The sequence below is a fragment of the Mustela lutreola genome, chromosome 12, assembly GCF_030435805.1.
Source record: "Mustela lutreola isolate mMusLut2 chromosome 12, mMusLut2.pri, whole genome shotgun sequence".
In the NCBI taxonomy this organism is placed as follows: domain Eukaryota; kingdom Metazoa; phylum Chordata; class Mammalia; order Carnivora; family Mustelidae; genus Mustela; species Mustela lutreola.
Genome location: NC_081301.1, coordinates 98,986,191 through 99,009,610, shown reverse-complemented (window position 1 = coordinate 99,009,610; position 23,420 = coordinate 98,986,191). Strand labels below are relative to the sequence as shown.

At 60.7% G+C, this 23,420-nt stretch overlaps 1 protein-coding gene across 4 annotated transcripts in view; it reads right to left on the bottom strand.

Moving 5' to 3' along the window:
- Positions 1 to 16,209: 16,209 nt before the first annotated feature.
- Positions 16,210 to 23,420, bottom strand: part of SYK (spleen associated tyrosine kinase) — a 67,605-nt gene continuing 60,394 nt past the window's right edge. For 3 of the 4 annotated variants that reach the window (XM_059143576.1, XM_059143574.1, XM_059143575.1), the window contains 3 exons: positions 21,865 to 22,005; positions 21,134 to 21,246; positions 16,210 to 18,372 (listed from right to left, as the gene is read on the bottom strand). In XM_059143576.1, coding sequence (XP_058999559.1) covers positions 18,300 to 18,372; positions 21,134 to 21,246; positions 21,865 to 22,005 — 327 coding nt within the window. In that variant the 3' untranslated portion in view covers positions 16,210 to 18,299. The remainder of the gene's footprint in view (positions 18,373 to 21,133; positions 21,247 to 21,864; positions 22,006 to 23,420) is intronic. The other variant, XR_009346686.1, reaches the window with a different exon arrangement.

The following is a 23,420-nucleotide window of genomic DNA, read 5'->3' as shown; positions in this document are numbered from 1 at the left end:
GGCGGATAATTGAGACGGTACCATTTACAAACACCGCTCTGAGATGAGAGAAGATAAAATGACTCATCAAAGCACTGGTCAGAAGAAAGCGTTGAGTGAATCACCGATTCATTGCAAGATTAGGAGTAAATAGCATAGTTAAGACCCACGCACAGAAGGGCTTGCGACTGGATCCCGAGCGGTGGCGGGTGTGCTAAGGTCCGGGGACCGGAACCGAATGTGGACACATGAGCGGGGAGGAGATCCAAGGTGTCCGGAAGGAAAAGCAGGGCTGGGCTCTGTGCTGTGTGTCTGTGTGTGAATCCCGAGTGCGGACAGTCAGAAGCCAGGCCAGCCACGCAGGCTGCACTGAGTGGGGCCAAGAGCAGATTCTCCTTTTATCTTGCACTTATTGTGAAATATAAAGCACAGTCAAAAACTGGTGCAGAGCCAGATAACGTATCAGCACGTAAATACCTGCACAGCCAGGCCCCGGGGCCAGAAGGACCGTGCAGCCGCTCCCAGGACCTCCCCTGCTTGTGTCCCTGCCCCTAAAGGTAACAATTATCCTGCCTTTGATGGAAATCACTTTCTTGCTTTCTTTAGCGATGGAATGCTGTGGTTGAGCTCTGCTGGCTCTGATGCTTGTCTCCATGAAAGCGTGGTGCGGTGAGTACTCTGTGGTCTCGGGCTGGCTGTCTTTAGCGGCAGATCATTCCTTTTCCTTGCTGTCCGCTCACACACCTCACACACCCGTCCCTCTCCTTGCGGTACTTCTGTGCTCAGTTCGGGGCTGGAACAAACACGGCGCGCTGAGTGCCGCTGTGCTGACCCCTGCAGCGCGGGTCCGCGCGGTTCTGCTGGGAACACGCTCGCTGCTGGACGTGGCGGTTCCCACACAGACTCTGTCCTTGGCTTTAGTGAACGATACTGAGCTGCCTTCCAAAGCTGGTCGACGGGCCTTCCCGCAGCCCCGAGAGCCCTGTCACTACACGTCCAACCAGTGCCCTGGCGCGCTCAGTTTTGGCCGTTGCTCGCGTGGCGATCCGTGAAGCAGCTGCTCGTGGGTTTACTGTGTGCGTATGCGCTCTGGCTCAGTTTTCTGTTTGATGGTCAGTTGTTCTGTTCGTTGGTAGGACGCCCTTCTACACACCAGGACAGAGCCTTGGGAAGGTCGGTGCATGCGGATGCCGCCTGTCGCCTTCTGACTGATTATCTCTCCCCTTCTTACTAGTGCTCTTGGGGACCAGAGGGTCTGACCAGTATCATAGAGCAAGTTGCCAAGTCTTCTTGTTTGTGGGTAGTGCTTTTTTGGGTCTGTTGCATGCGTCTTTCTCCGTCCCATGTCCAAGAATTTATCCTCTTACATTTTTGTCTGAGAATGGTCTTGTCTTGTCTTTGACATTTGGATCTGCGGGGCGCGTGCACGGCGTGAGCCAGCTCTGGGTTTTCCCACAGCTCCATGCAGCTTTCCCACAGACCCAGCCACATCTGAAGAAAACTCAGGTCTTTCACTCCGGCCAATGTTCCCGTGGCTTCATACCCTGTTCAGACCTGGCTTCAGTTAGTCCATGGGATACGCCACCCTGTCTGTCAGGTGCTGTCCGTGAAGTGGGAAAGGTCCCCTGGGAAAGAGCCACTGAGCTGAGCTGGCCTGGGCTGTCCCCGTCTTCCCCGGGATCCGGCCTGGCAATTCTCGAATGTGCTGGCACTTCCCCGGCACCCTGGACCCACGTCTCTATCCAGCTTTTCTCCCACGCCCAGCGGGCGTTCCGTTTCTGGTGACCCTGTTCATTCCTACTAGAAGCAGAAGTCCGACTCAGATTAGGGTCACCTTCGGACCCGGCAGGAGAAGGTGGGGGCGCAGGCCGGCAGGGCGTGGGGCTTCTCGGGGGCGCACGTGCCCGCCGGGGCTTCAGGGAGCGGGTTCACGCTGGGGGTGGTGTAAGGCTCCCCGCGGCACCTGAGGCTTGCAGGGAAGGCGGTGGCCGGGGACAGAGGGAAGGCGGGGGTCCGTGGGGGCATTTGCGAGGCGGCAGGCGCTCCAGCGCCGGTTGGAGCTGCAGGGACATGAGCCACAAGTGACACACAAATGAATTCGGCATCTCTGGATGGCAGGGGAAGTGCGTTTTCTCATGTAGCGCAAATTCTGGAGTCAGGTGATTCCAGAGTTGATTAATTCGTCTCCTGGTACCACCGAGAATGCGGGTTCTGTCCATCTTCCTGTGCCCGATAGTGCCCCGCAAGCTGTCCACAGGCAGGAAAAGGGGAGGCGCCGTCCCGGCCTCTGTCTCTCTCCGCAGCAAGGACACCCTTCCCCAGAGGCCACCAGCAGAGACCCCTCAAATGTCTCTGACAGAGAGTTCTATAATGTCCATGCCTGACGCAGTCCCAGGAAGGTTGGATTGAGACTCATTCTCTGGTCTGGGGTGTGCCCCCAGCCTCCCACACAGCAGCGGGGCCTCTGGGGGGGGAGCACTGGAAGGGCACAGGGAGAGCAGGTTCGAGCACTGCCTGGCTGGGACAGGGGAAGACGGAGAGGCCCCAAGGCCAGCGGTGGGGGCCAGAGGAAGAGAAAGGGGGCTGGGGGCAGCTACCAACCAAGAGGGGGGCATCAGAGTCGCTCCAGCCCAGGCCAACTGTCCCTAGCCCGGCTCCCCGGCTCTGCCTGCTCTCCTCCCCTGGAACGTCAGGTGCCCAGACTGACTGGAGCTCTGGCATAAACCGAGCCTCAGGGTCTCCTCGCCACTCAGCCTTTTCAGACCCACCTTTTTGCACGAGATGACAGCAAGCCCAACGACGTGGCTCTGTCTGCACCCAGGGAACCGTTCACACCCGAGATGGGGATGGACGTGCCAGGGTACAGCATCGCGGCCGAGCTAAACCTTCTGAAGCAGGAACCAGCTTGTGCTTTGGTTCTCCGGTAAGGTAGGGCCCTTCCCAAGCTGCTGGGGTCTCCGTCCCGCAGCCCGTGGTCCAGGCAGGTCTTGTGATTCAGAGACGCCCCAGCACCCATGGGAACAGAGGCCGCAGCTGTGCTTCCTAGGAGCAGGGGGCCCATCTCTGGGATGTGCTGGTGCTCCGGGATGCCGGCCGGCCCAGCAGGAGTCATGGTGCACACGCTCTTTCCCCGGGTGTGAGCTTGGCGCCCATGCTCTCTCTTCCACGAGCGAACACTGGCCAGGCAGTGGGGGAGGCCAGGAGGCTACAGGTGGTCGTGCCTCCCGAGTGGCACGGGCTTCCCAGTCGTTACATCCCAGGACCTCTGGACGCAGCTTCAGGCTCAAGGGCACAGATCAGGGCCAAGCCGACTCACACCTGACGGACCAGGTAGAAAATCATTTCGGGTCCAAGGTCAGACACTCTGCATTTCAACCCCCACCCCTGTGGTTACAACCTGGAAACTGGCTGCGGAGCAATGTGAGTGAACGAGTTCTTGTAAAACTTGACGGACCACGGCAGGCAGAGTGCTGGCTTTGGCCCCTGGGCTGTGGCTCACCCGCTCCCCATCTGAGCCAGTGGGTGATGCTGTTTTCTATGGGAGAAAGAAGCCGGGGAAACGGGGCTAAATTCTTCTTTTGTCTGGATTCACTATCTGTTCGAAACACACGTTCATGGCATTTTAAATTGCCATTTTTAGTAAATATGACGCGTCACAATTTGATCTCTTTCTGGTTGGCCATCCCCACGGGCGCAGGCCAGGAAGCAACCACTGGCCCCAAACGCCCTCGCAGGGGGATTCTGGGCGTGATTTCGTCTCAGTGTGATGAGGTGCGCGCCTGTGATTTCGAGCAGAAGGGGACCTGCTGGGCTGTGTCCGCTGCTTCCACCGCAGTGCTCGGGAGGCAGGGGGCTCTCTGCAGCAGCCTTAGTGGAAGTCCCGATGTCCACAGGGCCAGGCGGCCGGCGCACGAATGGCGGGAGCAGGGCTTGGCGCAGCCGCCACACTAGTAGCCTCTACCGGGGGCCTGGGGACCTCTTCTGCCCCTCGTGCCTGGCCGCGTGAGCCTTCCCTGAAGCACACAGCTCAGGCTGATGGTTTCCTGCTCTGGAATCACAGTGGAGGTAGATGCCCTCGGGGGTACTGGGGGCTCTCCGAGGGGGAGGCGGCTGCACCTGCTCTGGGTCCCTGACTTCCCACAGTGGCAGAGGGATCAGGGCCCTGGGTGGACGGTCCGCTCTGAGACGGCTCGGTGGCCCCGGCGAGGGTCGGCCCTTGCTCCTCTCTGCCAGTTGGCCACGAAGAAACTGCTCCCGGCAGATCTGCCTGGCTTCCTGGCACCTGGTCTGTGTGAACCAAAGGTCCAGCCCCGGGTCCTTGGAGGGCTCTGCCTCCACACTCCCCACCACACCCGCGAACACACGGAGCTTCAACTTGCCCTGAAAACATAAAGCCTGTCCCTCAGGAGCGTGAGCCGGCAGGTGGGGCCTTGCTCTCAGCCAGGCATCTGGCCAGCCCCGCACCACCTGCCCTGGCCGAGGACCCCCCGCCCCCCGAGGGTATCCGGGTGCCGCTGCTGGCCCGGGCGAGTGCGACCCACCTCACACCCCCAGGAGGACTGCGGGGCCCCGCACAGGAACGGGGTGTTCCTGGAGTGGCGGGCGGAGAGGGGGGCTGCCAGAGTCCTGGAGAGAGCAGTGCCTTTGGGGCCCAGAGTGAATCATGTTCCTGAAATTCGACCAGATTTCCCGGAGGTCAGACGAACCTGGGAACAGAAACTCCTTCCCTCGATGGACAGGTCCATTTACTCTTGTGTTGGATGGATGATTTACAGAACGGCGCTCTCTGGGGGGAATAAAGGGCCCAGAGCCTGCAGGGACCAGAAGACAGCCTGCGGTGAACGTGCCTTCACCAGAAGTCGTGCCGGGCGGGCGTGTTAGTGACGGCCGGAGAGCACGGATGCTCAGAGCCCTGGCTCCCCCGTGGCACGGCTGCAGTGAGGTCCCGCGGCTCTGTTCCCCTCCAGCAGTCATTCACCTGGTCACCTGCGTGGCTGGATGTGGTTTGTTCCTTAAATTCTGTAGACAGCGTTAGCTGTGTGCACGTGGATGTACCCTCGCCAGCGCCAGCTGGCCACCCAGGGAGGAGCTGTCCGCCCACGGGTGCCGTCGGCGCAGGAGTGCACGGGTGTGTCCCAGCCCCGTCCCACCGTGGAGGGCACGCCAGGCATAGCGAGGACACGGTGACCTCCAAGTGCCTGGCACACACACAGGGGAATCCTGCAGAGGCAGTCCAGGCCCGGGCAGCTGGAGGGAAGAGTAGAAGCTGCGTGAGTCCCCTGCCGTGATGTCCAGGGAACCCGAGCCTCGCAGTTAGAGGCTGGGGCAGAGGTGACCCGGGTGGGGTCCTGTGGACGGGCAGTGACCCCCTGCGGAGCGGCTGGGGTCCGATCTCATCCTGGGGCCAAACATGCGGGATGAGCAGCACGGCTGAGACCCCAGACGCCACCACCGAGCTCTTAGGAAATGTGTGCATCTTAGGTGGGCTGGCTGTGTCGCGGGGTGAGCAGATCAGAAGACCCTGGGGGCCTCTGGTGGGGGGAGGCCTCCCCAGATACCGCCTTCCTCTGCCCGGCGGTGCTCTGGGCTGCGTTTCCGTCCTGTGGCTTCAGTGACACCCCTGGAGACCCATGGGGACGGCCAGCACAGGCCGAGGTGCTGTTCCTGAGCGCCTCCACGTGGACAGGGGGTAACCAAGAGCTGATCCCTGCTGTGGGGGTTCTCGGGAGTTTGACTCCGGATTACCCAGAACAGTGACCACCCCGAAGTGCATCGTGGCGCTTGAGATGGAACATCCAGGGTCCTTCTGGAATATTTATAACGGGACAGAGAGAGCAGCGTGGGGCGCCCTGGTCCCGAGCTGGAGGGAGATACAGCCAGGGACCGCCCAGAGCCTGGGAAAAGGGCTTCCCGCTACAGACCTCTGGGGGCTGTGTCTGGAGTTTACTATTAGGATTAGCAGCCATGGCACTAAGAGTAGTTAGTAGTGCAGGGAGTTGGGTTCATGCAAAACTGAGTCCCTTAGGAGGAAGAAATTCAGTTTCCCTCTCAGAAACCCTTAAAAAAAGAACCATCCTCTCCCGAGAGAAGCGGACAGACCAGTTCAAAACTCTCACTTCCTCAACCCTTGGCAGAAACTCAAGCACCCTTAAGGAAAGAAAAAACCACCAAGACACACAGGACTATTTTAAGAATATCAGGTATTTGCACATCTTTGTGTTCTGACTTATTTCTAGATCAGAAACGGGGCGGCAGGTCCACGCCGCCCGCCCGCCTGCCGTTTGCTCCGCACAGTGAGGAAAAGCAGCTGCGCGCCCAGCAGAAAAAGGCCGTGTCGTCCTTCTTGTGATAAAATGCCAAGAACGGACTGACTTACAGCCTCAATGCTGACACGATCCACAGAGGCCAAGACTGGAGCTTAGCCCGGTCTTTTCTGGAAACAGTCCCTTTGAAGTCCGGAGGTCCACTTAGGGAGAATAAAGGAATGACGTGTCCCCTGGCCACACTCATCGCCACCGCCGCGTGTGGCCTTTGGAGCCGAGACTTCCTCTGGAAGCCGCGGACGGGGGTTCTGTTCCCACGCAGAGCGCGAGGGTGTGCGAGTCCCTTCCTAGAACCGTGCCGGAATGAGTGAGGAGGGATTGCACAGACATCCAGGTCTGGGGGTTCCCCACAAGGAATCCGACCGTGTTGGAGCGCGAACCAGCCGTCCGAACGTCAGGCCTGTTGGCCGCACGGGGACGGGGTCACCGGCCCAGGAGCCACAGGGCACAGCCCGTGTAGAGGCGAGGCCGCCGGAGGGACCCGGTTGGCACCTGCCCCTCACCCCACGTTGCCGCACTGTGCTCTCACAGACACGTTCCCCCCGACAACATGTACCAGAGCTAGAAGAGTTGTGCCAGTCACGGGTCCGCAGACAGGCGGGGGAGCGGAGCGCCCAGCGTCGCCAGACACTGGAGAACCATCACCGTGAAAATGTAGCAGCCCAGCAGCCCCCACCCCCGGCAAAGCCCGCATAGCAGACTCAGAGTTAGATGTAGACCGTCCAAGGGGCTGGAGAATACAAACTACTCACAGCCAAGAAGAGGTTGGTACGAGAAAGAACCGAAGACCTGCGAAGTTTATAAAACAGCCGTTGACACGCCTCCCTCTGTGGCTCACGAGCCCCACAGACGGGACAGGAGGGCAGGAGGGACAGGAGGAGGCCTCCCGGAACGGCCGAGCTGTCCCCACCGCTCGCTCACGAGGACGGAGGAATGAGTCCGAGAGAGGAGCTGTTGCCGGCGAGCCCCGGACGTCTCCTCGGGCATTTGCCAGGATTCCAGGAGGAGAGGAAGTCCGGGGGACGCGATCAATTCAGGAGGACGGGGCCGCTTGTGAGAACGTCGCCTTCTCGGCAGGGCTGGCCTCACGGCTGTGTGGCCCTGCAGTCACATGGTCCAACACCCAGTCACATGGTCCGACACCCAGAAGGGACCCGTTGGCTTTAACATGCTGAGGATTTCGAACTCCTTAGTCACTGGATCTAAGTGACGTTCCCAGGACCTGGGCGTGCACGTGAGCAGAGATCCCACACACAACTGGTGTCCCCCAGGGTCACACCCCCCACAAGTGCAACGTCCCAGGGACCCGTCTCCTTGTCCCGGACGCACTCCAGGCGCAGACAGAAGGCAGTGGCCTTCTCGGAGACACCCCGTCCTGCCCCTTCTCACCCGGAATGTCCCTGCATCAGCCGCCACGTCCTCGGAAACCGATGGCGCAGGAGGCGAGGGAAGGGCGGGGAGACCCATCGCGCCTTCTCCTTGGGTCCCCCTCCCCCCGGCGGGCCGAAGGCACAGGTCCCCCTCCCCCCGGCGGGCCGAAGGCACCCCTGCAACGTGCCCACGCGGGGTGGACGTGAGCGGCGGAGCTTCTCGCGGCGTCCCGGCTGTCGTCGTAAGAGGGCGTGAACCAGCTCCGAAACACAAACCGCACTCGGAACGACTTCTTGTCTTTGCGTCTGAAGCTGGCCGCGCGCACGAGAAGGGTGAACTTCCGTCTTTGCCCGGAGTGGCTTTGCACAGCCGACACCCGGCGAGCGGCCAGGGAGGTCTGTAACGGAAAGGGACATCTCCGACTTTGGAAGCTTCAAGTTCACGGTTGTCCTGGGTCAAACTGGGGTCCTGCGGTGACAGAGCCCTGCAAGCAAGACGTGCGGCTTTGTTGAAAAAGGCAGATTCATAACAGAAAAGACTCGTTTGGAACTTGAAAGGTAAAGAGGAATTTCTCCGGTTTCCAGAAAGAGAGAAGAGTCCATTCTCCAGAAATGGGAGTGAGCACGGCAAGTGTTGGCTGAGCCGGTAAGTGTCCGGTCACTGACAGCCCTGAGCACTGCGGCTGCGGGCACTGGGGGCTTCCGGCAGGGCAGGCTCTGAACAGGGCCGGCACAGAGACAGAGACGGAGCCCCGCTGGGCTGTCCCGCAGGGTTGCGGTGCTGGGGGGCACAGCCTGAGGACGTGTTGGAACACAGCGCCCACTGGAAACACTGATGCGGCAGGTGGCAGAGGCTGTGATGTCAGGAGGCAGGTGACAGCCGGAAGGGGGACGTCCTGCTGCTCCCGCACACACAGCTGACCCTCCGCCGCTCCCGCACACACAGCTGACCCCCCTGCGGGGCCAAGGGCCGCGTGGCCAGAAAGCCGGGCTGGCACACAGGGCCGGACCCCAGGGCAGGGCCAGTCCCTCGCCCTCTTGCTCACAGCTCTGGGTCGGTCTCTTAGAGAAACTCACAGTGGGGGGTGTGTCCACTGCAAGAAAAGGAAAAGTGACCCCAGTACCAGGAAATCATGCTTTTCTAACGCAGCCGGGCCGCTGAAGCGTCCGTGTCGGCATGCAACGTGGAAAGCCACCTGGTGGTCTTTGATACCGACTTTTAAAACGCTTTGAGCCACCCACGGGGTGAAGATCGTGGCAAAGCACGACTCGCTCTGGTGAAGCTTTAGTTGGTCGGCCACGGGCGGGGTCGTGTCTTGAAACAGAGGCTGGAGCCCGAGCCCGCAGGGCTGAGTGGGCGGCGCGTGGACGTCCTCTGCGTGGTGGGAAAGAGCCAGCCCGTGAACTCTCCAGGTCCAGTCGCGCAGAGACAGAAACCAGTGTGGACTGACGCCCCCTCCGTGAGGCCCACTCTGCTCTCCTGGGAGCTGGTAGAGCAGGTCTGGCCTCTGCCTGCACGTCTGCCGCCCCCCACCCCGCCCACCGTGTCCGCCTCTGTCCGGTGCGGGAGCTCTGGCCTCGCCGTGGGGAACACAAGCTTGGGCTCTGAGCCCGGTCTTCCCTGCGCATGGCCGGGAACTTGGCTGGGAAGTGACGCGGCTGGTACTCAGCTCCCCAGTGTGTGCCCTGGAACTCTCCATGGCGGCATGCCCGAGTGTGGGAAGAGCTGGAGACAAAACACGTCTGGGGTCTCTGTCCCTGACCCCCGAGTGCGGACCCCTGGGCTGCCAGGAGGCGAGCGATCCTGCAGAATTCCGTAGCGTTCCCGCGGCCACTCTTCCTGACCTTTCTCAGGTGTTTTCCTGGGGGTCGCGGGGGGACTGGTCTTGGCTTTGCTTCTTGTCTGGGAACCCAGAGAAGGCGGGAGATGGCCTTGGCCTGTGACTCCCAGGCGGGGGCAGAGGGCCCGGCGGGCAGCGGGGTCGAGCTCCGGCAGCTGCGGCCCACCGTGTCCATCCACGTGGACATCCACCCTGTCCCAGGCCACGGTGGGTTTGGGGGACTCCGTTGCCGCCTGGGAGACAGCTTGGACCCGCTTTCAGGAAGTGTGTAGAATCCTACCAACAGTGTAGACTGTGTGGTCCGGCCGTGGCTTCCAGACTATCCCTCCCTCAAAGGCCTGGACTCTTCGAGCCCCATGTAGGGGCCCCAGGATTGCTGCGGTCCCGGTGGCCGTCTCCAGGGACGCCTCACATGTCCTCCTGTTCCCGGGGCTCCCAGGGGCCCCAGCTCCGGCAAATGCGCAGCCCCCCCGACCCCCGCTCACAGTGAGCACGCGCCGCGGTCAGGCTGGCAGGAAGGCACGCGTGCCGGGCAGACCTTCAGCAGGAGCACTTAAAGACACCTGTCGTATCCCGTGTGCTGGCCAGGATCGAGTGGAAAGACTAGCACTTGCTGCCCTGAACGGAGGAGCCGGCTGCCGGCCGCTCACTTTGAGCATAAATTCCTGACGACGTCCTTTTACACCTGTCGAAACCCGATTTCCAGGGGTGCCTGCGGCTGGCTTTCAGGCCCCTGCGCGGAGAGGCCTGATGTGGGCTCCGGGCCAGGACAGGGGAGCTCCTGCCCGGGGTGGGGGGGCTGCCACCTAGTGGGCGCTCACGGGGTAGGGGAGACGCACCCCATGGCCAGGCCGGCCCCCTCCGGCCGAGGCCCCGCCCACCTGCCCTCTTTCCCCTTCCCCTTCCTGAGAGAGGCTGAACGCCTGGGAGGCCAGTCCCATGGGGGCCGGGCGGGGGGCAAGCCGCCTCCCTGCAGAGGGCTGCGGCCACGCTCAGGCAAGGCCCCGCGCGGGCACAGAGGGAAGCAGACTCTGGATTCCGTTCTGGAAGGCAGCCCCCCCCCCGCCAGGGTTTCAGGAATAAGCTCATCTGGGGCTGAGCTTCTGTCCTGGCCGCCCTGGTGCGTTAGGTCCTTACAGTGCGGGGCTTGGGGGCCCAGGACTTGGTGTAAGCACGTGGTCACTTGGTGGCTCCCGAGGGACACATGGCATGGGCCGGACAGGGCCATCTCGGAGCGGCCACTGCCCAGAGCCGCCGTCCATGCCTGGGGACGGGGGACTCTGGGGGTGGGGGTGGGGGTCCTGCTGCCACGTCGGGCCCTCGGTCGGGGCTGGGATTCGCCCACCGAAGGGCCGAGAACAGCGTGGGACGCGCCTTCAGATTCGACTTCTCTGGGCTCTGGAAGCTTCCTGCTGGGTGTTTCTTCTTTCTTCCCGAGTTCTTTGTCTGTCTCGGTCTCTCACGCGCAGACACGCGCAGACACGCGCAGACACACAGGGCTGAGCCAGGGTTGAAAACTCCCGCGGATAAACCTGCCGGACAGCCTTCCCAGGGTCACCCTGACCCTGCGAAGAAGGACGACCATGGGGTGTGGGGTGTGGGGTGACCTTTGACCCCACTGTCCTTGAGCGTATCACGCGGCTGGGCCGGCTGCCGGCAGGGCTGCGACCCGGGTCTGCCCGGTGGGATTAGGACGAACCCGTGCAGGGTCAGAGGGCAAAGCCGGAGCGTGCTGACTGGACCGGGATGGTTCCCCCACAGACCTGGCTGGTCACGGCCGCACAGAGACCGTGATGACCGCAGGGAACTCTGGCTTCTGGGCACAGCCTGGGAGGGGCTGCCCCGAGCTGACCTAGCTGCTTCGGGACGAGCCCAGGGCCCTGGGACTCTGAGACCCAGGCTTTAGGCTTTTGGGCTCAGTCCCCAGAGCTCCTCCTGGGGCCCTACTTAGGACAAGCAGCAGGTTGTCCTACAGCCAGAAGATGCTTGGGTTTGAAACCCTCGTCTGCTGCTTCTCGGGATGCGGGAAGCACGTCGGGGACGTGCTCACGGGGCCGGGCGCTTCAGCGAACGTGAGCTATTTGACCAGTCTGATGACACACGCTGTCTCCGCCGCAGCCTCCCAGAGTCTCTGCCTGGGTCTGGTCTGAGAGGGGGCCCCTCACTAGACGAAGGCTTGGACGGCAGCCACGCTCTGAGGAATGGTGTGGGTAGCCCTGGGAGTCGTGCCCAGTGGCTGTGGTCTCCGTGTGGACTCGGGGACACGCAGCAGTGGGCCAGGGGCATCTCTGGATGACGGGGAGCGGGCATGGTTCCATCCTCTGTGCGCACCTAGCCTTGGTGCCGTGCACAGGCGGGGGACCTGGACAGGAGGAGGGCGGGGACGGCGGCTGGAGGGGCCTCGTCAGACCCTGACGACGACGCGCCGAGCAGGGTCAGCCCCGGCGAGCGGACAGAGTGGACAGGGCACAGGCAGAACTCACACTAGAGTGGGGCCCTAGCAGGTGACTTCTGTCCTCTGCCGTCTGCCTGGCCCACACCACTGCAGCCGGTTCCAGCCTGTCCTCCCCCTCCTGCTCCTTGGTCTGTCTGTCCATGTCTCCGTCTTAATACTCAGGCTCTTGCTATCCTGCTGGCCGTTGGCAGACGACTCGCCGAGAGCTAACACGATCGTCCTCAGTGCCCAGGGACCGGATGGGCCCGTCCAGGGTCCTGGGAGAGATCCTGACAGTGCAAGTCGCGCCGTTTACATCCAGTTTCCCAGAGGAAGAAATTGTATCTGTGATGTCTCAAGACAGCTGCCTCCTCCCCCTCCGCGTTCCCCGGGCCGCAGCCCTCCTACGATTCGGGAAAGGAAAGACGTGCGGGGAGCAGACCGCCTGGGTCCTGGGTCCTGTGTCTCCGGAGCCCGGCCGCTGCCTGCTTTCTTGAGCACCTGGCTTGAGAGGGGAAGGTGGTGGGAGTTGATAGACACACAGAAGGTGGCGTGTCCCCTTGTAGGTGGCAGGAGGAACCCAGTAGCCCGGTTCCGGGGCTGGAAGCGTGACTAGGACAGCCGGAGCCGGCTGCTGGGGGAAGCAGCGTTCTCCTCTGGACGCGGGACTCGCCTGCCCCTGCACTTGGCCCGACAGAAGTTACACAATCGTAGGTGAACCTGCTCTCTTTACTTTTTCCACGGATGTCACCTAGGGTGGAGTCGACCAGCATTCCCTTTCCCGTGGGCCAAACCCGGAGCCCTCCCCAGCTCGGGACCGTGGGCTGGGGTCTCCCAGATTCTTCTCCCGAGCAAGGCCTGTGTCCTCTCTGTCGTCCTGGGCTGAGCACGGCTCCCGACGCCTCCTCAGCGCCCCCGGGAACTGACCCCTCTTTGTCAGACGCCGCAGACACAATGTGATCAGAGGACGCGAGCTGTTTCCAGTCTGATCCCTGACCTGCCGAGCCAGCACGAACAGGCCGGTCGTGACACTGAGCTTTCCGTACTGCAGGTTTCTTGTTCTTCCATGAAATGGTGGAAACTGAATCAGAGGGAGCGATGAGGTTTAGCAGCAAAACCAGGTGAGTCAGATTTCTATCATGGGAGAGCGCTCAGGACCCTAACTCATCCCTGAGCCACTGTGGGACAGCTGGGCCCCCACTCAGTGACCCATCATGAAGATATTGGGTTGACGCCACTCGGCCTCCAACAGGGAAGCCCAACCTGCCGGAACTCAGGTCTGGCCGCGACCCTCGCCTACTTGTCCCAGATTCTGAGCGGCTCCGTGTGCCCAGGGTCAGAGCCCCGAGGAGCAGAGTCGCAAACCTACCTCCGGGCACACCTGTACAGACCGTGAATGCCCGGGGCCCTCCAGGCCAGGAGGCCGTGCTCTGGGAATCAAGCCTGGGCACCTGCATTCTGAAAGCGCCATTGAAGATTCTCTAGGAGGTCAGGCCCAAGAGCCAGGGGCATGAGGGAAGAAGCAGGGGTCTGCCTCGTTTCTGCTGCTCTTTTCCAAATCCTGGCCTTCCGTTTGTAAAATGAGGCATTGATAATGACAGCTGTCTCAGAAGTTGCTCATTTTTAGACTTAAAATGGACTTAAAACAGCGTTTTATACCTGAAAACACGTTGCCAGCCTTGAAACGCGCAAGTGAATGATCGGCAGCAGAGCCCTCGATGCCGAGTCCCAGGGTCTGGCGTGCGAGGCCGGCTCGCTGTTTTCGCGTGTGGGCAGCGCCGTGGCGTCCCACCGTGTGCGCTGGTGGCCGCATGCAGCCCTCTGCACGCCCGTCTGCCGGTCAGGGCAGGGCCGAAGCTGCCGGAGGGTATCACGTAGGCGTCCGCATTTCCGGGCCCTGAGGCTCAGCTGGGAGCTTTCCCGAGAGCCGAGCGGGGAGAGGGAGGAGAACCCCACGGAGCCTCGTGCTAGTCTCGTGTTGCGGACGTTCTCTCCTGCGGGCCTCCAAGAACCGCCGGTGGCCTAGGGCCCAGGGGCCCAGGCCGGGGAGGCCTCCCTCAGCAGTGCAGGGAGTCGCCTCGGGGATGAAGTGTTCGTTGTCAATCTTGCTCTGCCAGTTAGGCTCGTTTCTCAAGGGCAGGAGGACTGGTCTTGGTAGCAAAAATCCAATGCCACAATTCCACTCTACAGGTGTGCAGAGAACGGCCCAGATCTTGGGCCTCTGCTTCCGGCACCCTCCCTGGGAGCCAGGGCGGGCGGGCAGTCCCGGAGGGGCCCAGGACAGACAAACCCGTCATGGGGAGGTGAAGTAGGAAGGCGTGCCCCAGGCCCAGCCCCGCGCGGAGGACGTGGGGAGCAGGGTTAACTCTGGAGGGCCGGGGATGGGAGCCCAGTGTGCACACCGCGGGGGGATCTGGGAAAATGGTGACCAAGGAGGTGAATGACAGAATGTGGTTTTCATGTTGAAAGGAGTATTAGGACGACAGGAGGCTCAGGAACAAAGAGGCAGACACTGTTTAACAGGGTCACACACACACACACACACACTCTCTCTACAGGACAGGGGGCCCCTGGGCCAGCTTGGGGCCCCGGGTTTGCCGACAGTGTGTGCAGCTATAGGGACCGGCCGGCGCTCAGAGGCCCCCGGGGTGAGAGCCGTGAATCCTACTCACTTTCAGCAGAAGAGTGTCCCGGAGTGACAAATGACGACATGCTTTGAGGGCAGGAGTAAGTCGACTAAAACGGTACGTGCTCCCTGCCAGCCTGGAGCTGCGCCGTGCTTCTCTCCGGAGGAGTCTCCCCGGCATAGTCCTGCCCGTCCCGGAGGCCGGCCTGGCAGCTGAGTCATCCCGGATGGCGGTGGGCTGAGAGCCTGTGTGTGCGTGTGTCCACATGTGTGTGCATGTCCACGCGTGTGCGTGTGCGTGTGCACGTGTGTGGGCTCAGTCCTTTCTGTCTGCACCCTCGTGCCGTGTGCACTGTTGCACACGCACAGAGATGAACAGCAAGCATCTTGTTTCCTCCTCCTGTGGGGTGGGGGTGGTCGGTGGTGCACGTCCCGCAGCTGTGACAGTGGCCGGGGGACAGTGCGCAGCTGTGTGAACCTGCGCACGCGGCAGTTCGGGGAACACGCGCGGTGAGCATGTGGGCCACTGTCTGTGCAGCCTCGGGAGCACGAAGGCCAGGAGACTCACAGCCTGGGGGCCGGTGACTCACCTCCTCTGTGAAAACCACTCTGACTGGCACAGACACGTGGCAAGGGCCCATGTAGCAAGAACAGTTCCCCTCCCATCCCTGTGTGCGCGGCCACGGCCTCTGCGGTGCCCCCCCCCCCCCCCCCCGTCCTTAGGGAAGGCTTCCGGCAGCCGGGCCTGAGCGGGGAGTGGTCCCAGCCCCGATGTCCCCCGCGCTCTGGCATCGTCAGCGGCTCAGGGAAGCACCTGCTACCAGCCACGGACCATGCCCAGCCCCAGACGTGGGCACTTAATTTCCATGAACGAGGAAGAGCTGTTTATGAGCAACAGGGCTCTCTCCCCCACTGTTCCACAGTGTCGTGACGTGCATGGAAAACTAAGTCATTCCGAGACCTCAGGGACGGCGAGGCCTTGGCTTGTGACTCACGGCTTTGGTCGAGTAAGAGCTCGCTGACGAGGTCGCTCCCGCAGCCGTCCCCGGCCGAGCGGTGTGTGCGCCAAGCGCGACCCGCAGTCCGCTGACCCCTGCAAGGGGGCCGTGACCGGCCATGACCGGCAGCCCCCGGCCAGACAGACGGCCAGCCGGCAAGCAGACGTGTGCCGTGGGCTCAGGGCGCGCCGGGCGACCAGGTGGATGTCACCAGTGGACGAGGCGGCTCCAGGGACGAGCTTTCACGAGGTGAGGCTCCCCTGACATGCTCAGAGTTGGGCCCCCAGCCTGGGAGTCCGCACGCACAGGCGTCCACACCGGTTGGTGGGCGAGCCTCCCCCCCCGCGCGGGGGACCCGCCACGGCTGGTGCCAGGGAGCAGCGGACCAGTGCGCTCCATTTCCACTTGGCACTCCGTGCTGTGGGGGTTCCCAGCATCGTCACCCCCTTCGGAGGGTGTGAGGTGGGCTATCGGGCCCTCCCTGGGCAGACCCCCTGCCCCCGGAATTCCTCAGCAGGCCTTTGCCCAGGAGAAGCCCCAGACCCACTACCAGGTATCTCTGTGCAGCCGCTCTTAGGACTCAACGGGGCACTTAGCTTTTTTTTTTTTTTTTAAACACCACATTTCACATTTCACGATGCTGCTTCACACTGTTTATTTGACGTTACAACCTCCAGTATTCCGTGAAAATCATCACAAAGCTAGTTTGAAGTTTTTATTAAAAAGTCAGTTAAAGAAAAAAGAAAAGGCCAGTGACAAAAGGTCATTCTTCTGAAGTGGTGGCGTGTGCTCTGGGGTGGGGAGTGCCCAGCAGGAGGACCCACATCACCTGTGCGTGTGGACGTCCAGGCGGGGCGGCCGTCGTGGGGCTGGGGCAACCGTGACGCTGCCGTCCAGTAGGAAAACCAAGGCCGGCGACGGCCCGCGTGGGGACACACTCACATGAGAGCCACAAGCGGTCCCGTCACCACAGACTGGGTTATGGTTGTTACGGAAACCCCCAGTCCCGTGGTGGGGACACGGGGTGTGCACGTGGCACCAGACGTGACTGGCTCTGCCCTGAGCCGTGTGTCTGTCCATGAAGCTGCCTTGTTCCCGCTGAACGAGGACCAGAAGGGCAGCACGAGGAGGGGCTCAGGCCTGGGGAGGGAGAACCGGGCGGAGGGCGGCCGCCCGTGAGGTCCAGCCCCGCAGGGCCTGGTGAGGACCCTCCCCTCCCAGACGGCGCGCGGCCGCCTCACGGAGCCTTCCACGCGCGGCCTCCTGCTCAGAGGGCCCCACGCTCCGTCCAGCCCTTCCAAATCCACGAGGGGCCCCACCGCTCGGTCGTGTCCCACAGCGTGTTGACGTCAGGGGCTCCGATGCGTGCTGCCCCTGTTCTGAGTATCTGCTCAGCACGCCAGGACCTGCTCTTCAACAAAATGATTGATCCACCAGCGGCACAATTCCAAAAACAAAACAAAACAAAACAAACACAGCACAGGTGGGTTCTAAACGCATCTCCCTACCAGGTCGAAGAGGGACTCCTGTCTGCTTCGGGCTGAGCAAGCGTGCCGACGGCTGCGTCCCCCGGACCTCCTCCCTGGTTACCGGAAGGGACAACCCTCCTGGCCAGACGCCAGACGGACACTCTAAAATGTCTCGGGGTCTTATGTCTTATGGGTCTCAGCTGACCTAAGAAGCACAGCTAATTCCCTCTGACTTCCGAACGGCACAGATGGGCTGATGATCTGCGTGAGCTCGCACGTGACTCCAGCACGACCAGAGAGCGAGCAGAGAATCCCCGGCGCCATGTCTCTGAGCCAAGGTCACACTCAGGCGTGCTTGTGGCGAGGCTCAGGGTCTGGCTTTATTCTGAATTAATACAATCTTGGGAAACTCACGCGTAGATGACCTTGGCCCCCGCGTTGTCCCCACCCCCCCCACGCCATGAACACATAGAAAGTCAGGGCTTCTGGGGGCTCCATCTCTCTAGGGGAGGGGGGCTCGGACCTCCCTGTGGAGAGGACAGCCCCTGCACGCCGCCGTCTGTCCTCGCTCAGGCCCAAGGGGACAGGCACCCGCCATCTTCATGTAAGCAGCCTCTCGGGATGGTGTGCAGGGGGGAGGCTCACGGGGGGCGAGGGGCAGCCGGGTCAGCTCATGCCGCAGCCCTGCCTTTCCCGAGGATCTGGGTCTCGTGTCTCCGAACGCACAGAGCAAATAGAACATACAGACTTTTTTTCCCCCTTAACTGGCTACAAGCTTAGGAGCTGGACTGGTCCAGCTTGATTTTTTTCTTCTTCCTTTTGTAAAGCCTCGAAGCACACTCATCGCCGGGAAAGCTTTTCCGGGCAGGGCCCAGTCTGGGGACCTGTGGGAGCCAGGTTCCGGAGGCAGCGGAGCCCCGGGCCGTGCGGGGCCGCCTCCGGGCTGCTGGACGGTCGGAGGCCGACCCGGGTGCTGGCGGGACCTGCCCCACACGCTGCGCAGACGGGAAACACGAAGGAACCCGCGGCCCCCGAGCCTGCGGTCCTTCTCCCGGGCTCTGGGGGAGGGTGCGCTCTGCGGAGGGCGTGTTCTCAGGCGGGCTCCGGGGGACAGCCACGCGGGGGACAGTCGCAGCACGGCCTGCGCGAGGCTGGCTCCCCGACGGCGGAGAGAGGCGGACGCTGTCCCGATCCAGGCGCTGGGGGGGCTTCGTGGCCCGGCTCCCCAGTCCCCCGGAGGCCGCGGAGGGCCCGGGGCCTTAGTTCACCACGTCGTAGTAATAATTGCGCAGCCGCAGCTCCACGTTTTCGAAACTCGGCCTCTTCTCCACCCTGCGAAGGGGAGACCCGTTACTGTTTGTCCCGCGCGCCCGTCCCGCGACAGGTGCCTGTGGCCGCGCCCCCCGGGGCCCTCCCCCACCGCGGTCCGACTGCCCGGGACTTTGTGAACACCTGCCGTTGATGTGCGTTAAACTCCAAGCGTGTCCTAGACCTCTCTTCCCCCGACGCGGCAGCATCAGCAGGAAGGAAGCTTTCTGAGAACTGTGGGAACCTGCCCCGAAGCAGAACTTATTTTGCTTCCATTTGGGGCTGCCCTGCCTGCAGGCAGAGTCGCCCCGGAAGTGAACTTGAGGTCACCTGGGTGACGTGTCCACGTTCAGACTGGAATTTCGAGAAGTTCCCTGCGGGTCTGGCGGGGCAGGCTCCCAGGGACCCAGAATCACTGACCCCCACAAGAGAGCACAGTTTCCACAGAACCCGCACAGGTTTTGTCAGCCGGCACCCGAGTAAACGGCTTCTCCTACAGCCTTCAAGACAAGGAAAAGCTGTAATGGACTCCTGGAATTCAGCGGCCGTCTGTGCTCATGGCTGGGGACACAGGCCACCTCGGGCGTCATGGTAAGAGCCACGTCTCTGGCTCCAAGCCACGGTCAAGGAGGCCGGCGGCCAAGCCCGGGTGCAGGAGTGTGGGTTGAGTGTCTGTGACGTAGACGGACAGCCCCCTCCTTCTACATGGAGCACACCTCCTCGTCTCTCCAAAACCCAACCTTCTCCTCCAGCTCTGGACACTCAAATGCTTGGAGCCCCCGAGTCTCTGTCCACCAGCAGCCGGGCACCCGGGAAGTATTCGAAGACCCCAGTCCCTCGTACAACACCCCCTGGGCCGTGTCATCAGCACTGAAATGCCATCGGACTCCTCACCTTCTGAGAGCACACGGGTTCCCAACCTTGGTTATAGCCTGTCTGCCCCTCCCCGGGGCCCATGGGCTCTTGCTGGGCAGGGTCTGGGCCTTCCGTGTGGGTCCCTGATCCCTGCCCCGGGTGTTGGGATGGAGGCTTGCACACAGCACCTCTAGTGGTGAGTGCGGGCCGTGTGAATCCTGGGGCGCTCAGGACGGGGCGCCCAGAGGGAGCAGACCTGGTACTAAGCAGGGAGCCGGGGGTAGGCGTGGAGATGGTCCAGGCAACGTCACCCCGTTGCTCAGGTTTAATGATTTTTTTTTTTAAGATTTTATTTACTTATTTGACAGACAGAGATCACAAGTAGGCAGAGAGGCAGGCAGAGAGAGAGGAGGAAGCAGGCTCCCCACTGAGCAGAGAGCCCGATGCGGGACTCGATCCCAGGACCCTGAGATCATGACCTGAGCCGAAGGCAGAGGCCACCCAGGCGCCCCTGTTTAATGATCTTAAGAAGCAACTTGAGCTCCTCTAGATCGTTCCCGACAGCAGGGATCCTCAGTATCCTGTGCTCTTCTCCATCAGGCAGAAGCCCATTTTTCAGGGTGCAGAGACCCCAGTTCTCCTAATTCGCAAGTGTTTTTCCCATCGGCATCCCTAATTACAGGCCAGGCACTGACTGTAAACACACTGAGGCCCCCAGCCCCCGCTCCCCATCTTCCTCAGGGACCATCTTCTAGAAGCTTGCTTACTTCTAGTGAGTGCCCTCCCCAGGACTGCGCCTCGCCCTGCTGCTGGGGGTCACCTGACCCAGTGTCCTTGGGAAGGGGTTGCACAGACCAGAGCCTGGGACCCAAGTGCACGGAGGGAAGGCACCAACCTGGGGGCTCAGCTCCCAGTGAGTCCTCACCGCCTGGGGGGTCTCCAGAGCCAAGCGGGGTGCGCGGTGCCTGCTGGAGGCCGGGACGAGCCTGCGCTGTTCCCAGCGGCTCCACTGGACCCCCGCCAAAGGCCCTTTCCTTGGGCTGTGTCCATGGCGTCAGCATGACAGCATTCTTCCCCTCCCAGCCGTGGGGGACGATGGCCCTCCGGGAGTTACAGCATCCCGAGGGGCATCCGAAAGCACCTGGAGTATTCCTCACCCTCCAGATGCTCTGCTGCCTCAGCCCATGTCGCTGACCACAAACCGGACCGCGAGTGTTACAGCCACGGTCGGGCAAGCACGCGGCTCCCATAGATCACAGGTCCGCGGCACCTCGGAGCTCCGAGGGCTCACAGACACACCCCTGGGTCAGGGTATCCCCACAGCCCACTCACAGGCCTCCGATCCGGGCAAGGTCAGAGGCCGCGTCCCTGCCTGTCCGCAGTGATGCATGTCTCTGGTCTGGGGAGCTGCCCTGAACACCATCCCCTACAGCACCTCGTGCATGCTCAGGCACAATGCCTGACGGTACTCGGCCAACGCTGAGAGCCACAGTCCCGGGTCTGAGTCCCTTCTGGGGAAGTGCTTCCTGCAGCCTGGACAACGCCCCTGGTCTTGCCAGGAAAGGTGGTTGGAAATCAGGCAAGTATGACATCCATGGCCCTGCTGAGTACTTCCGCTGTCCAGTACTGCCAAAGATGGGACACAGCGCCAGCCCGGACTCCCACCGACACCTTCTACACCGGCCACCCTTCCCCCCAGATGACAGCATCTACACTTAAATTCTGACACCTGGATTAGAGCTCATTGTCTAAACTGCTTCTTTATACCGAAGAGTACGAGAGCCTGGCCCAGGAAGCCAGCCACTCACAGCTCTTCGGTTAGAAGGGAGCACAGCCCCGGTTCATGGAAAGGCAGAGGGGCTGCTTCTCTCCAGGGCCTTCCCATGTGCCTCAGGGCCTTTGCATAAACTGGGGCATGCAGGGTACTCACTCGTACGTCCAGCACAGCTTCATGAGCTCGTACATCTCCCTCGGGCACCCCGCGGGGCACCCCATCCTCTCTCCTTTCTCCAGCATAGCCGAGACTTCACTCCCTTTCATGCCCTAAAATGCAAAACACGCCCAGACTCACTAAAGACGGCATCTGGCAAAACACAGCGCAACAACAGGTTAAGTCCTACCCCGGCCCAAAGAGGTAAAAAGTACAGGTTGCACTATTTCATAACCCGTGGTCTACAAGTCCGACGGGGCTGTCCCTGGGGGACAGCTTGTGCTTTCGGAGGGCACGGGGGCCTCCTGTTTCGTCATCTGGGGGCTCGTTTCACGGACACACCCACTTGTGAGAATTTATAAGCTGTATTCTAGCCCATGTGCCCTTCCTGGCATACATATTTTGACTTTAAAAAATCTAAAATATTTAACTGAACTGTCAGTTTAACCCTGGAGATAGCCAGGATTAAATATCTCTTTCCACTCCAATTACGATGTTGACGTGGGCGTCTCTCATGCGTACTTATTATGTGTAAAGCCCAGAAGACTAAGTCCGCTGCTCCGTCAATGTCACGTGTCCGGTCAGAGTGAACTGAGGTCGTCCCCGTGGCTCCCTGTCATTGACAGGAGCCCAGACTTTTAGAGTTCATGATTTTCACCGTCCTGTGACATCATCCGGGCCTTGTCTGTTCCGCGAGCCACGCAGCTAGAACCGAAACGGCGGGGGCTCACCCGGTAGGGCTTCTGCCCGTAGGAGAACGCCTCCCACATCAACACACCGAAGCTCCAGACGTCGCTCTTGCTGGAGAACTTGTAGTAGTTGATGCACTCGGGAGCGTACCACTTCACTGGCCACTTCCCGTGCGTCTGGGCCTGAAAGCAAAGCAGACAGAGACTCTCGGTAAAACAGGATGGAGGGTGCCTGGCGGGAGAAGGTGTGCACCACCCAAGCGTCCACGCCATGGAGGGTCGTCGGGCGTCGGACAGGAAGGCTCCGTGAACTCAGCCAGCCGAGTCCCTGCAGTAGCGACAGTGCGTGAACACAGTCACCCGAGGCCCCGAGAGGGTTCATGTCACAGAGGTGGCTGCCGGGGACGGGGGGAGGCTGTGTAAGGAGGACTGAGTTTCAGAGAATTCCGGAGGGAGCTTGTGCACACTTAAAAATGGTTCAGACGGGGATTTCTGTCGACAAATAAAAGTAACGTGTGTTCGCCAAAGTAAAAAAAAAAAAAAAAAGGAATGAAAGGACGTGTGTGTGTGTGTGTGTGTACGTACATATTTGGTCTGAATCTTAAAAAAATAGGTCTTAAATCTTAAAGAATTAAAACATTCAAGATTTAAGCACAGTTTTAAGATTCAGGCTGTATTTCTTGTATCCTTTTGTCTTTTTCTACTCACAACTTCATGGAGCTTCTTGTGACAATGCAAGAGTCAAGCCTGAATTTTTAGCTTCCTGGATGTGCTCCAAGTTCTGGGCTATTCCCGAGAACAGTTAACTTTTACTAGGTGCCTAGCTATGGCTTTAAGCCAATGTTAATTATTTTGTCACAGACCACTAGTATTGGTCAAAAAATGTTTTAAACAGTTCTTTTTTTTTTAAGATTTTATTTTTAAGTGATCTCTACACCCAACATGAGGCTCAAACTCACAACCCTGAGATCAAGTGTCACGCTCTCCACCGACTGAGACAGCCAAGTGCTCCAAAAATGTTTTCAACTTTCTAATTTAAAAAAGTAAGGGGGTAGTAAAGAGATCAAAATTGTGCCCAATGGAAACCCCTTCCTCTGGGGCTTGGTGTTCAATGCGTAAGTCAGTCCTGCTGCCTCCTGGGTGAGTGGTCACCCTAACAAGCACCCTTGTGGGGAGGGAGGGAGATGCGCTGCCCTACAGTGGGTCAGCAGGGGGCCAGCCCGGGACATCGCTGTGAGACCACAGGCACCGTGGGTGTCTCTAAGACGCTCTGATTACACTTCCGACTCAGTCATGTGATGCATTACTTCGAGATTCGGATTTCCAAAGCTCGGAACAATATAGTTACAGGTGTTATTTCCATTAGAATTTGAATTTCGAGGTGATACAAAGATAACCCTTTGACGTATCCTAAATATGTCGAAAAGTGAGGTCTCTCTCCACCAACTTCAAATCTTCCTCCATAGAGATGGGCACATTTGATCATTTTTCCAGAATCTTTGCAGAAAATCTACATCCAAGTACAGATGGATAATATATCCTCCCTTTGGGGAGGTAGAAGAGCTCAGGACATATGTTCTGCACTTTACACTTTAAGT